General features: G+C 40.9%; 1 protein-coding gene across 1 annotated transcript; it reads left to right on the top strand.

Moving 5' to 3' along the window:
- The first annotated feature begins 580 nt into the window (after window positions 1-580).
- On the top strand, window positions 581-3595 carry TCEAL5 (transcription elongation factor A like 5). Its single transcript, XM_002763112.6, is given in 4 exon segments — window positions 581-662; window positions 1973-2040; window positions 2698-3264; window positions 3266-3595. Coding segments are annotated over 2 exon segments (570 nt in total). The 5' UTR covers window positions 581-662; window positions 1973-2040; window positions 2698-2724; the 3' UTR covers window positions 3296-3595.
- Window positions 3596-15931: the final 12336 nt, after the last annotated feature.

Genomic DNA, 15931 nt, shown 5'->3' with positions numbered 1-15931 from the left:
TATTTAATTTTGTGCTTGTAAGAATAACCCATGCTGAGGGGAGTGAATTAAATAAGACCGAAAAACATATTTAAAAAAATAAAATCCCTATTTTAACTACTTGTATCCCTACTTGACAATCCACCTTATACCCATTATGAGAAGATCTGGTCCACAGGCAGAATGAACATCAGTGGCTGCGTGTAGAATTAGATCAAGTAGGTGCCTTTGAATAAAAGGAGAGAAAGAAAAAAATAAAATCCTCCTAGATGTATCAGTGGCCAATAGCTGTAGGATAAAGTGCAGCCCCTCCCTGATAACCACAGAAGAATAAATACACAGCACAGAGAGAAAGGTCCACATTTGACCTCTGGGATTAGCAAAGACCAAAGGGCCCCCCGTGCCGTGGGGCGAGAAACAGGGCTGTGGGGGGCGGGGGAGCTCGAGGAGCTCAGACGGAGAGACTAGTGAAGGGAAGAAGTGGGCTGGCTCCTGACGCACTTTCTGCGGGTGGGAGGGGAACTAGGGACCCGAGCCCACTGGTGACGTTTTTCTCACGTGGTCAGAAGCCGACGTGTGCAGAAGTCCCTCTCCTTCAGGTACCAGATCCCTGTTTCCGTGGAGGAAGGCAGACAGACTTCAGACTGAGAGACAGAGAAGGCAACTGCCCTACAGCCCTGCAGGTCGGTACAAGCTGGGGACCCCTGAGGTAGGGATGGTAATTGTCACAGGCTACAGAGGATCGGATCTGCTTTCTAGATACCGCCCCATTCCACCCCTATTCATTTTGGCGCAGAAAATTTTTTGTGTTGGGCAAGAGGTATGGGTACCGGCTCTTATTTCCCTGGAGAAGTGCAGGCTTCTGGCAGAAGGAAATGTGAGAAAGAGTCATTTCCCAGAGATGGCTACGAACACATCGCCTTGTGTGGATCCCTGTGGTCGGGATGTCAGAGGGCAAAGACCGGAGCGGGTCCAGGACTGGATCCTCTTCACTCCTTTCCCGATGCTCATCCATTTGGTGCAAGAAATGGAGGGCTTGGTGCGCGGCGGGGAGGTGGGAGCGGAACTCGAGAGAGGTCAAGGGTTGAGAATTGGGTACCAGTTGGGAACTCCTAGGAAGCGGGCGACCTGGCGACCTCTGATGGAGGAGGAGGAGGACCGGGAAGAGGACAGCGACAAAACGGCAAGAAAGCGGCCTGATCCCTGCAGGGCAGCGGGAGGCGGGCGCAGACAGTGACCCTGGGCTGCGGAGGGCGGACCCTGCAACGGGTCCAAGCCTGAGTTCCTGGTGTCTTTTCTCCATCCTCCCTCCATTTTGGAGCCGGAAATGGTGGGCTAAGGGGGTCAGGCGAAGGAGGTGCTGTAGAAAAAGGGAGACAGAGGTTTGATCTGGGGATCAGCTCCCTATCCAGGAGGAGTGGCTTCTGAACCAGGGAGGATTGAGATGAGGTAGCAGCAAGACCAAAAATGTTACTGAGTTTGGAAATAATTTGTCTTTTGCATTGCAGAAAAATATGGGCTGTGTATGTGGGGAGGGAGGAGGTGGCAGGAGTGTTTTGGACATTTCTGCCCTGCCCCCTGTCTCTGTCATCACCATTTTCAGAGAAGTGGTGGGCTCTGCTAGTTGAATACCCTGAGGTGAGGGATTTGGAATGTAGAGATCTGGGTGCACCAGAACACTCTGTCTTTGGAACATCCTTATCTGAAACCTCATTTTTGTGCCAGAAAAGTGAGATAAAAATTTGGGAGGAAGATTCAGAAACACTGAAAGCCTTTGGAAATAATCTTTTTTGCCTATTTCCCAGAAGTAGAACAATGGAGGCTCTTAAGAAGGAGCTGTGGAGGGGGAATCAGAGAAAGCAAGGGAGAGGGCAAGGAAGTGATAAGGGCTGGGAAAGTTTTGACAAATAGGGTCCCAAAGAACCAGTGTCCAAGTTACCAGTCATTCACTTTCTCAGTTTCTCATTCAACCACCTGTTTTTTGTCTCTGCAGGTTTTCAGGTCTGTGGTTGTGGACGCTAACCAAGATAAGAAAAGGAAAGACCTGCAGTATCAGTGCAGGTCAGTGGGAGAGGACCCTTGGGAGTAGCAGTGACTTAAGCCAGAGCAGAAGTTGGGGAGTCCACTGCCCACCACCCCTCCTTCAATCCTCCCTCTTGCAGTTTCAGAATACATGACTGCTGTCAAGATCCTAAGGGAATATGGTGATGTATGGCTGCTGAGAATAGAGGGGAGAACAAGAAAGTAAGAGAATGGATGTGTAGCATCTGTGATGCCCCTGGAGGATAGAAGAGTAGCCCTGAAATCTGAGAACTGGCTATGGTTCTGTTCTGTCTGCAGTTTTATAAGTCTTACAATTGCAGGCAAGGGGAAGAAGAAGAAAACTGCCTAGGATTCCCACAGGTCAGTGTAAATTGGAACTATCCAGTTAAAATTGGTATGAGCAGGCATCGCCAAGGCCAGAGCAAAGTTTAGGGACCAATATGCTCCTACACATTTCTCAGCACACTCTCCTTAAATGTAGGGAGAAGCATTTGTGTAAGTTTCTGTAAGGGAACATGTATAAGTGTAAAGGAAAGGAAGGAACGTAAAGGTGGGAGTGCACCTGGAAGATGGGATAGGGTCAGGAAAACCCTAAGTCAAGAACGGCAAGGACTATCAGGACCTGTGTTTAACCTCCAAAGCCCTCAGTATCCTGTTCTTCTTTTTGTCTCCTAGGAAAGGCAAAGAAGGGAACATCTCAACATGGAAAAGCTCTGCGAAGAACATGAAGGAAAGCCAGAAAATGAAAGAAACCTAGAAAGTGAGGAAAAGCCTGAAGATGAGGAAAGTACAGAAGAGGAAGGAAAGTCAGACGAGGAAGAAAAGCCGGACGTGGAGGGGAAGACAGAATGCGAGGGAAAGCGAGAGGATGAGGGAGAGCCAGGTGATGAGGGACAACTGGAAGATGAGGGAAGCCAGGAAAAGCAGGGCAAGTCCGAAGGTGAGGGCAAGCCACAAGGCGAGGGCAAGCCAGCCTCCCAGGCAAAGCCGGAGAGCCAGCCGCGGGCCGCCGAAAAGCGCCCAGCTGAAGATTATGTACCCCGGAAAGCAAAAAGAAAAACGGACAGGGGGACGGACGATTCCCCCAAGGACTCTCAGGAGGACTTACAGGGAAGGCATCTGAGCAGTGAGGAGATGATGAGAGAATGTGGAGATGTGTCAAGGGCTCAGGAGGAGCTGAGGAAGAAACAGAAAATGGGTGGTTTTCATTGGATGCAAAGAGATGTACAGGATCCATTCGCCCCAAGGGGCCAACGGGGTGTCAGGGGAATGAGGGGTGGAGGTAGGGGCCAGAAAGACTTCGAAGATGTCCCATATGTTTAATGTCTTTGGCCTTTAATTCTGATTTCTCTGATGGGAATATTGCCAGACCTGCTTTCCCTGGCAGGCATTTGCCGGGCTATGTGCTTTAACCTTAAGCTGATACTTTCCTTTAGGTGTCACTCTTGTTACCAGCAGACTTTTGACCTACCTACAGTGCTCTGTCTTTTAGTAGAGGATTTTCACCCATGTGCATGGAATAAATGTTCATGGTACATTGTAAAATAACAATAAAAGAGTTTTCAGAACCACATATACAGTATCAGTCCATTTCTGAAAAAATATATTTTTACATAATACATCCCTACATGGGGGACACTATGCAATTGAGTAGACCAAAGAGAAATAATGATTTTCTTTGTGTGGTGGGACTGGAAATTATTCTTTTTCTCATCTGCACTTTTTAAAATCTAAAAACACCGGTTATTTTTGTTATAAAGGAAGTAATAGAAGGTAAACAAGATAGGAAAACAATAAATACTAGGCAATCAAAAGAACTATTCATTCAGCATATGAAGGTAGTGGAGACACTTAACAATTCTTTCTGTTAGAACACAAAATGACAGATAAAACTCACATTACCCCTGGGACTTGAAGTTGGAGGAATCAACCTGGTAGTTACTAATAGATTCATTGCTGTAAGAGCCTTGTGTGAAATGGGGCTAAAACTTACCTCCCAGGGCTGTGGAGTAGATCAGATGTGACACGAGTCTGTGGCCTACGTTAGGCTGGCTCCTGCCTGCTCCCCTGCACTAGCAGTACCAGGTCAGACAGTTGTTGAGGGTGGGGAGTGTTGCTGAGGGAGGTCTCACCTGTGCCTACAAATAGATACAGGAAGCTGAGAGGGAGGTGCCACTTTCCCCTGGGTAATTTCACATCTGTTGGGTATTGTGACCCCTCTCCAGGGTCCTGTACCCTCTAAGGCCCCCATTGTTGCTGGTGGGGTAGAGTCTTCAAGGTAACAAAACCTTTTAGATTCACCTGAAGTCCCTGGTGAATTGAATCCCCAATAGGTTCCTTTCTGAATTGTGGAGAATGTCCCTCTTCTCTCTTTACAGTTATGTTAATACTGACATGAAATGTGGGGGAAAATGCTTCACAAAATCTTAACTAATATATTTGTCAGGCATTATAATTACCCCACTAGACTCACCCTTTAATGCAAAGAGTTTATCTTACTCACTTTGTTACTCCATAGCACATTACTAGAAGCTTAAAAAGTAACTATGTTAATTATTGAGTCAGAAGGCCTCAGTCCTTGGCCCAGTTCTGCCCGGACTGAATACATAGCCTTGAAATTGTAATTTTATTCTTTAGCAACAGAAACTTGTCACTTCAAAAGGAATACAGAGGGAGATGGATTATATCAAAATTCATTGCTAAATGATTTTAACAGTGGATATAGTAGTGTTTTTCAAAGTTTGCTACTTACTAGCAGACCTCCTGCATGGAAATCACCTATCATGTTGAAAATGCAGCATCCTCAAACCCAATGCATCAGAAACTCTTTTGATCTACAATGTGTGTGTGTGTGTGGGGGGGGGGGTGCATGCGTATTTTACTTTTATCTCATATTCATTTTTATCAAATGAATATGCAAACAGATTTTTTAAATCCTATAGTACGAAGTTTTTTTGTTTTGTTTTGTTAAAAACTGCAGTTTTCCTTGCCATTCCACACTTCCATTCCCCAGAGGCTACTACAATAGGCAAGTACCATAAACATCTTGTTTTATTCTGGCATTTACCTCCCTGTTTCTGAATAATATGAATATGCTGCTATTTCTTGTTTTAACAGCTTTATTAAAAGGTAATTTGTGTACCATAAAATTCACTCTTTTACAGTATACAATTCAGTGGTTTTTAGTATATTAGCAGACTTCTGAAGTCATTATGACTACCTGATTCCAGGATATTTTCATCACCTTAAGAAGAAATCCCACATCCATTAGCACATAATGTCATGCGCACTCCCCTGTTCCCCTAGCATCTGGCAAGCACTGACCTCCTTTCTGTCTCTATGGATTTGCCTATCCTGGACATTTCATATTAATTGAATAGTACAATATGTGGCCTCTTATGTCTTGCTTCTTTCACTTACCATAATATTTTCAAGGTTCGTTCATGTTGTAACACATATCATTACTAAACATTTGTATACAAATTTTGTGTGTAGATATATTTTTTATTCTCTTGGTTATACACCTAAGAGTGGAATTTAAAAGTCATGATAACTCTGTATTTAAATTTTGAGAAACTTCCAGACTGTTTCCCAAAGCAACCATGGTATTTGACAATCCCACCAGCAGTGTAGGAAGTTTCCAATTTCTTCATATCCTCACCAACACTTGTTATTGCCTGTATTTTTTATTAAAGCCATCTTAGAGGATATGGAGTGACATCATATTATGGTTTTGATTGGCATTTTTCTAATTGCTAATGATGTTCATCATCTTTTTATGTGCTTATTGGCCATTTGCATCTCTTCTTTGGAGAAATATGTATTCAGATCTTTTGTCCCTTCCTAAATTGGATTGTTTTCTTATTGATGAGTTGTAAGAGTTCTTTGTTTATTCTGGATATAAGTCTCTTATCAGATATATGACTTGCAACTGCTATTTCTTGACTGTTCACTTTAGTTATTAAGATTTTCTAATAGGATAATGGAGCAATTCTTTCTTACCATTGTAACCCCCATTATCTATTGCCTACCCCAATATAGCTTTACCACATACATTGTTTATTTTAGCAAGCATCCCAGTGACTCTGTTGCTTAACTTTGAGGACCATTTGTGTGTTTGTCAGGTTAGGCTACACTTATGCTGGGGTAGCTAACAACTCATAAACCTCAGTGGCTTAACACAACAAAAGTTTCTCAAACTTCATAAAGGTTGGGGATAGAGAAGCTCTGTTCCTCATAGTCTGTCAGGGATCCATTGCAGCAAAGAAAAAGAGTGTATGAGGATCTCACAGTCACTTTTCTATACTGTGGTCTAGAAGTGGCATAAATCACCACTATTCAGAGCCCACTTCTTCATATTTCTAGCTACTTTAATTCTGAAAAGATTTCTGAGAGGATTATTATTTATGCCCTCTATATAGGTGATTGAACTGAGGCTCAAAGAGGAAAGTGATTTATTCAATGTTCCATACCAATAAAGAGAAGAACCCAGATTGAAATCTAGGTTTATCTGGCTCTAATGCAATAATTCTTAACCAGTTTCCTTTCTCTTTTTTTTTTTTTTTTGAGACAGTGTCTTGTTCTGTCAACCAGGCTAGAGTGCAGTGGTGCAATCTCTGCTCACTACAACCTCCACCTCCCAGGTTCAAGTGATTCTTCTGCCTCAGCCTCCCAAGTAGCTGGGATTACAGGCACCTGCCACTATGCCTGGGTAATTTTTGTATTTTTAGTTAAGACGGGGTTTCACCATGTTGATCAGGCTGGTTTTGAACTCTTGACCTCAAGTGATCCACCCACCTCGGCCTCTCAAAGTGCTGGGAATACAGGCATGAGCTACCGCACCCGGCCAGTTTCCTTTTCTAAACCAGGGATTTCATTTTCACTTTATTGTTCAACCAGTCCTTTAGGATGTCAGAAAAGTGGTAATGTTTCCTTGGATGACAAATCTAAAGAACAAGGTTCACAATGGCATTGCTTCCTCTATCATCAATGCCTTAGAAAGGCATTTTCACACCAATTCACAGCTTGATTATACTGGCTCCCAAATTGCGAACTGTTTCTGCAGTGAATGTGGGTGTTCAGACAGGTGGTAGCATCCCTTTTTGTTTGAATTGTAGGAACACATGCTCCTACAGCCAAGGTCTTTTTGCTCGGGGTTCCTTAAATTATGGGGCCTGAATTGACTCGAACATCAGAAGCATTTTTCTAAGCAAAGACAGAACTGAAATCACCATATAAACACCAAAACAGGTCCAGGCACAATCAAGGCTCTTCTGAGAGTCTGAGCAAAATGGGTTGGGATTATTTTTCCAACTACATCCGTACCCTAATTGTCCTAGGGGTTGTTTCACTGCATTCTGAGAGAATGGTTCAACCCTCCTACCTTAACCCCAGATTATCTTGTCAAATTCACATTGTAGCTGGCTGTGACAAGGACAAATGCTTTAATTTTTTATCCTGTTAAGTTTTACATCCATCCCTACAAATGTCTCCTACATAACCCAAAAGGAAAGAGGACAGGGAAAAAATGCAAAGCTTTATGACAGAAAAATGAAAGCAATTCTTAACACTGGAGACTATTGAATCTATCACCAGTCCATTCAAGCCAATAGACAATGGCCGATGTTGCTAAGCACAACCATATAATAGAGGATATGTACTTTACTTCTCCCTTACTTCTCTCCCAAACCTAAGAAATGCTTTTGGGATAAGGAGAAAAGCTCACACTTGAAGGATCACAGTATTTTTCCCAGATAGACATAAGTTTTCATCCTGCCTTGAGCTATCTGTTGCAGAAGCTAAATCCTAGATGAGTGTTTCCAAGAATCTTCCTAAGAATAGACTCCAATTGCCTGTCCACTACAAGCCCCTAGAGAAAGAGGGTATATGTTGCTTATGGGAACCAAAGGGAACCTTAAATTGAATATACTACTTAAATTGTAAAATGAACAAGACAATTGCCAGGTTCAGCTCAAAATGGAGAGCTGAAAAGAATATAACTTACACATTTACAATGGGGGAAAAGTTGGATAAACTGCAATATAACAATTTTTCTTGAAACCACCAGAGAACTCAGATCACAGAGCAAATAATTATCCTCAAATCTAGAGAAAGACACTTGGAGGGAGAAATAGAGGTAAGCAAGCATTTCCTTACCTGAAATAAACACAACCAAATGCTATGTAGGTCAGCTAAAAAATTGAGCTAGAAATTGTTAATGGATTTCTAAAGACCGAGTGAGAGCCAGCATGAGAGTATGTGGTCTCTGAGAGTCACAGACGTAAAGGAATTTGCACCCTCCATCAGGCTTATCTCTAGAAACTCCACTAGATGTTCCCAGGGAAGATCAGTGGGAATCCAAAAAACGCTGTACTTATAGTGCCAGCTAAGAAAGGGAAATAGCAGACCCTGCTGACCTTTCAACTAGATCCATCTCTCTTAGTAAACAAAAGTCTTAATCTGCAGGAAGAAGGACAACAAACCCATGCCATGAAGTTATTGGTGGAAATCCACTGCAGCTGATAAAAGGAAACATAAAAATAAAAGCTATTTGAAGGGGAGGGTGAAGGCATGTGTGCTAGGTCCAGCATTACGTGTGGGAGAGAGGTATGAACACATGTGAAGTCTACACCACCAAAACTCAGACTCTCAGTGCTTACCTAAGGTGAAGACCTGATCAGAACATCAGAGAATGCCCTTTCTGTTCCCCAACACCATATGAAGAAATATTGAGTAAAAATATAGTGAATGACAGCAAGAGCCATATCCTTCCTGGGGAGCAGTGGAAAGGGAAAATGTAAAGCCATGTGGAAAGAACTAGATATATATGGGAGAAAAAAAACTGTCAAACTCAGCCCAACTTCTGAGTAGATTTAAGCAAACCTCCCCACTAAAACTTAGCAGAAGGAAAGACATAGACATACCCAAGCATAAAATCTATTTACCTCAGTAGTTACTGTCTTATACATAATCCAGCTTTCAAGTACAAATTATAAAAAATACAAAAAGACAAGAAAATAAAACATTCTGAACAGACAAATCAATCATCAGAACTAGGATCAGATATGACAGATTTGGGAACGATAAGACCAAGAATTTAAAATAACCATGATCCACTGCCATGGCAACATAAGGAGGTCTGAGGATACACTTCTCAGTGAAACTGGTGAAAAATATAACTATTTAGACTCTTTGGAAATGGTCCTAAGGGCAAATAAAGAAACATTTCCCCAAGAATATCTACTAAACTTAATAAGATGAAATCTGTGGCATTTGAACCAAGATTTTCTCCCTTTCTTCTCACTACCAATTCAGCACCATGAAAACACTCCAGAAGGGTACAGCTGAAAACACAGATCTCCCTCTCTCCTGCCCCCTCACACTTGGAGGGTCACAGTATTTTTCCCAGACAGATAACTTCTTATCCTGTCTTGAGCTATGTATTGCAGAAGCTAAATCCTGGATGAGTGTGGCTGAGAGGTGAGGGCTTCCTTCTGCCCACTCATTAGAAGGTGCTGAGAATACTGGGGCACCAATTGCCTGGGAAGGGCAAGCTAAGAAGACGTGAAGGTAATGCCCACTCACAGTTAAGTGCCCAGTTCCTAAAGCAGAAGTTCCGTTTGGAGAGAATTGTGCCATAGATCCCATTCCCAGCTCCAGAGCCTTGAGTACGAGCTTCTGGCCAGGGAAAGAGGCATGCTTTAAAACACAGAGCTGTCCAGGCGCAGCGGCTCACCTCTGTAATCCCAGCACTTTGGGAGGCTGAGGTGGGTGGATTACCTGATGTCAAGAGTTCGAGACTAGCCTGACCACATGGTAAAACCCCATCTCTACTAAAAAAGTAGCCGGGTGTGGTGGCAGGCACTTGTACTCCCAGCTACTTGGGAGGCTGGGGAAGGAGAATAGCTTGAATCTGGGAGGCAGAGGTTGCAGTGAGCAGAGATAACACCTTTGCACTCCAGCCTGGGTGACAAGAGTGAAACTCGGTCTAAAAATAAATAAATAAATAAAAGGCCACCAGTACTTGGGGAGGCCAAGGTTGGCAGATCATCTGAGGTCAGGAGTTCAAGACCAGCCTGACGAACATGGAGAAACCCCGTCTCTACTAAAAATATAAAATTAGTCGGGCGTGGCGGCCTATGGCTGTAATCCCAGCTACTAGGGAGGCAAAGGCAGGAGAAATGCTTGAACCCTGAGGGGTAGAGGTTGCAGTGAGCAGAGATCGCGCCATTGTATTCCAGCCTGGATGACCAAAGCAAGACTCCATCTCAAAACAAACAATAACAACAAAAAATGCAGAGCTCTAAATCTCTTTCCCAAAGAACTGATTTCAGTTGTCATTTGTCACACTGTGGAATGATTGAAGGCTCAAGGTGCTATAAAAACAGAGATTGTGGTGAAAAGCAATTAAGAGGAAGTCAGCAGATTCAGGAGAGATGTAAGCTAAATGTTAGACCAGCTAGTTTACCAGAGAGAACCAGGGAAAGACACGGCTAAGTAGAGTCCTCTTGTGGTCAAAGCAAATCTCAGACATTCACCTCAGAAACTATCTCCGCCGGCCGGCACGGTGGCTCATGCCTGTAATCCCAGCACTTTGGGAGGCCAAGGGAGGCAGATCACTTGAGGCCAGGAGTTCGAGACCAACCTGGTCAACATGGCTAAACCCTGTTACTACTAAAAATACAAAAATTAGCTGGGTGTGGTGGCACATGCCTGTAATCCCAGCTACAGGCAAGGCTGATGCATGAGAATCACTTGAACTTGGGAGGCAGAGGTTGCAGTGAGCCGAAATCGTACCATTGCACTCCCAGCCTGGGTAACACGGTGAGACTCTGTTTCAAAAAAAAAGAAAGGCTATCTCTGCAAAGAAGTCCAAATTTAATTCCATGAACCTGTGGAGCATTCTGTGCCCTAAGGCACTGTCAAAAACAATAGAGCAATCAACCAGCACTTTGTGTAGCTCAACAGCCAGGTGTATCCAGGAAAAGAGATGGTGAAAGACAAAACTGCAAAAACCCAGATTGACTGTGGACAAATTCAAGGCTGTGCCCTAATATTCTATAAATACATACTTGCTTTCTTTTCTTTTTTCATCTTCCATACAAGACATAAAATTATATAAAATAACAATGATGACAATGGTTGGATTTATAATATTTATACATTATAACATTTATAGATGTAATATGAAAACAATGATATCACAATGAGTGGGAAATGGGAATAGAGTTATATAGAAGTGAGGTTTGTATATCTCAACAGAGTTAATTAGTATAAATCTGAAGTAGATTCTGGTAAGTTAATATGTATATGCCAAATCCTAGAGAAGCCAGTAAGAAAATAATTCAAAAAATATAATGAAAAAATTATTAAAGACATTAAAATGCTTCCTCAAAACATACTCACTCAATGCAGGAAAAAAGCAAAAAAGGAACAAAAAAGAATGAAGACATACGATAGACAAAATGTAAGGTGGCAGACATAAATCCAATTATATCAACAATAACATTAAATGTGAAGGATTAAACAATTCAAACAAGAGGCAGAGATTGTCAGACTGGATTTTTAAAAACATACAACTGTATGCTGTCTACAGAAGTCACACTTTAGATTCAGAGACACAAATAGATTGAAAGTAAAAGGATATATGCATACACACACATATGTACATGCATATACATAGATATATATGTATAGACTGTAAACAACAAAAATAAAGCTACAGTAGATATACTATTATCTGATAAAATGGAATTTAAAATAAAAAGTATGGGCCAGGCGCGGTGGCTCAAGCCTGTAATCCCAGCACTTTGGGAGGCCGAGGCAGGTGGATCACGAGGTCAAGAGATCGAGACCATCCTGGTCAAAATGGTGAAACCCCATCTCTACTAAAGATACAAAAAAGTAGCTGGGCATGGTGGTGCGTGCCTGTAATCCCAGCTACTCAGGAGGTCGAGGCAGGAGAATTGCCTGAACCCAGGAGGCGGAGGTTGCGGTGAGCCGAGATCGCGCCATTGCACTCCAGCCTGGGTAACAAGAGAGAAACTCTGTCTCAAAAAATAAAAAATTTAAAATTTAAAAATTAAAAAAAAATAAAAAGTATTACTAGAGATAAAGAATGATGTTTTATAGTTATAAAATTCATTTCAACAGAAATATGATGCAATCCATCAGAAAGATACAAGAGTGTTACACATATATGCAATTAGCAACCGGGCCCCAAAATGAATGAAGCAAAAAGTGACAGAATTTACAGAAAAAACAGACAATTTAGTCATCATAATTGGAGAGTTCAATATTCTATTTTCAAAAGTGAATAGAACAACTAAGCACAAGATCAAAAATCAAATTTGAACACTGAAAAAATACTGTAAGCTAACTATATCAATAGAATAAAAACAAACAACCCACACCTTCTCCAAAAATGTAGAAAATAATTCGACAAAATCCAACACCCTCTCATGATTGCAACAAACATGGAACAAATTTTGAGTAGAAGAAAAGTTTCTCAACTTGATTAACGGCATCTACAAAAATCCCACTGCTAATATCATAGTTAGTGGTGAAACATTTAATGTTTCCCCCTAAAATGTAGAAAAAAAACAAGAATATCTCCTCTTATGACTATTCAACATCATACTGGAGGTTTTAGACAGGGCAATTAGACGAGAAATAGAAAGAAAGGGCATTCACATTGGAAAATAAGAAGAAAACATTTCTATTTGGAGATGACATGATCTTGTATTAATATATAGAAAACAGTAAGGAATAAACTAATAAACTATTAAAATTAATGTACAAAATCAACATACAGAAACCAATTGTGTTTATATATGGAATCAATAATTGGACTGTAAATGAAATTAAGCATACAATCCTGCCGCTCGCGCCTGTAATCCCAGCACTTTGGGAGGCCAAGGCAGGCGGATTACAAGGTCAGGAGTTCAAGACCAGGCTGACCAATATGGTAAAACTCTGTCTCTACTAAAAATACAAAAATTAGCCTGGCATGGTGGAGCATGCCTGTAGTCCCAGCTACTTGGGAGGCTGAAGCAGGAGAATTGATTGAACCTGGGAAGTAGAGGTTGCAGTAAGCCAAGATCCACTGTACTCCAGCCTGGGTGACAGAGTGAGACTCCATCTCAAAATAAATAAATAAATAAAATTTCATTTACCATAGCATCAAAAAGAATAAAATACTTAGGTATGAAATTCATAAAAGAAGTGCAAAATTTGTAACCCGAAAACTACAAAGCACTGTTGAAAGAAATTAAATATCTAAATAAAAGGAAAGGCAACTTATGTTTAAGGATGGGAAGACTTAATACCGTTAAAATAATAATACTTTCCATTGATCTACAGATTACATTCTATTCCATTGATCTAAGTGTCCGTCCTTATGTCAGTACTTCATTGTCTTGATCATTGTGCTTTGTAGTAAGTTTGAAATCAGAAGAGTAACTCCTTCCAATTTTGCTTTGTTTCTTCTGGTTTGTTTATTTTGAAAACTTTTTGATATTCAGGGTTCCTTGAAATGGCATATGAATGTTAGAATTAGCTTGTCAAATTCTTTTTAAAAATTCCAGCTGGGATTCTGACAGGGATTGCATTGAATCTATAGATCAATACATTTAGTGTATTCCTTATTATTATCTTTATACAAGACCATGTAATTTCCAAATAGGCATCATTTTTCTTCTTCCTTTCCTATCTGGATTTTTAAAAAATTTTCCACTACTTTTATTTAGTAAAGTAATGGAAGTCCTAGTCCATAAAGTAAGGCAAGCAAAAACAAAAACTGTACAAATGGGAAAAGAAGAAATACAACTGGGTTCACAGACAACATGATTATATAGAAAATCCTAAAGAATTCTTGAAAGATTTTAGAACTCTTAGGTGAGTTTAGCAAGGTTACAGTATATAAGGTCAACCTGTCAATTGTATCCCTATTTGCAAACAAAATGAAAAATTAGAATTTAAAATGGGCGCGGTGGCTCATGCCTGTAATCCCAGTACTTTGGGAAGCCAAGGCTGGTGGATCATGAGGTCAAGAGCTTAAGATTAGCCTGGCCAATATAGTGAAACCCTGTCTCTACTAAAATACAAAAATTAGTTGGGCTAAGTGGCAGGGCCTGTAGTCCCAGCTATTCGGGAGGCTGAGTCAGGAGAATTGCCTGAAGCCAGGAGGCAGAAGTTACAGTGAGCCAAGATCGCTCCACTGCACTCCAGCCTGGCGCCTGGCGAAAGAGTGCGACTCTGCCGCAAAAAAAAAATAGCACCCCCCAAAAATGGATCACTTAGGTGTAAATCTAACTAAATATGTGCAGGACCTATTCACTGGAAACAATAAAACACTGATAAAAAGAAATCAAAGCAGACATTTTAGGAGGGAAATATTCTGTGTTTATGGATTGGAGGAGTCAGCATTGTTGTTTTTTTTTTTTTTTTTTTTTGCCAATCAGTTTGAGCTTTACGAGGTTGCTCAGGTTAGCCTTGAACTGATGACCTCTCCTTCGCGAGCGCCATGACCTCCGGCGGGAGCCACTTTGGACCCCCAGCATTGTTGAGAAGTCAGTACTTCTCAATTTGGTCTACATCCCAATGAAAATCAGAGCAAGCATTATTTTTCATTTTTATTTATTTTATTTTATTTTACTTTAAATTCTGGGATACGTGTGCAGAACATGCAGGTTTGTTACATAGGTATCCATGTGCCATGGTCGTCTGCAGCACATATCGACATAGGTCATTTAGGTTTTAAGCCCCGCATGCATTAGCTTTTTGCCCTAAGGCTCTCCCTCCCCTTGCCGCCCATCCCACAACAGGCCCCAGTGGGTGTTGTTCCCCTCCCTGTGTCCATGGGTTCTCATTGTTCAACTCCCACTTATGAGTGAGAACATGTGGTGTTGGTTTTTTTGCTCCTGTGTTAGTTTGCTGAGGACGATGGCTTCCAGCTTCATCCATATCCCTGCAAAGGACATGATCTCTTTCTTTTTTATGGCTGCATAGTATTCCATGGTGTATATGTGCCACATTTTCTTCATCCAGTCTATCATTGATGGGGAGCTGGGTTGGTTCCATGTCTTTGCTACTATAAATAGTCCTGCAATAAACATACGTGTGCATGTGTCTTTATAGTAGAATGATTTATATTCCTTTGGGTATAGATGCAGTAATGGGATTAGAGCAAGTATTTTTGTAGATATCAACAAACTAGTGGCAAAATTGAAATGAAATGTCAAAGGAAATAGAATAACCAAAACATACTCAAAAAGAAGGACAAATATGGAGGATACACATTAACCAATTTTAATACTTTCTAAAAAGCTACATTAAGCAAAATGGTTTGGTAACAGAGAAATAATAGATACATAGATCAATAGAACAAGAGAGCCCAGAAATAAACCCACACAAATATGGTCTACTAATATTTGACAAATGAATAAGGGTAATTCAATGAAGAAAGAATTGTCTTTTCAACAAATGACACTGAAACAACTAAACATCTACCTGCAAAAAAAAGAACCTTATCTCATACATAATACCTTACATGAAAATTAACTCAAATATATCAAAGACCTAAATGTAAAATGTAAAATCATAACATGTCTAGAAGAAAATATAGGAGAAAGTCTATATGACCTTAGGTTTGGTGATGAGGTTTTGGATTAATACCAAAAACTAACAACTTTAAAAGCTGGATATCATAAAATTAAGAACTTTTCCTCCATGAAAGACACTGTTATGAGAATGAAAATACAAGCCACTCACTAGAAGAAAATATTTGCACATCACATATCTGATATAAGATTTTTATCCAGAAGAAATAAATTTAAGAAATAAATCTTAAAACCCAATAATAGAAAAGCAAACCCCCCAAAAGGATATGGGAAGTAAAGATATGAACAGA

The sequence above is a fragment of the Callithrix jacchus genome, chromosome X (genome assembly GCF_049354715.1).
Source record: "Callithrix jacchus isolate 240 chromosome X, calJac240_pri, whole genome shotgun sequence".
In the NCBI taxonomy this organism is placed as follows: Eukaryota; Metazoa; Chordata; class Mammalia; order Primates; family Cebidae; genus Callithrix; species Callithrix jacchus.
The sequence above is the reverse complement of the archived record's forward strand: the minus strand, read 5'-3'. Positions and strand labels throughout refer to the sequence as shown.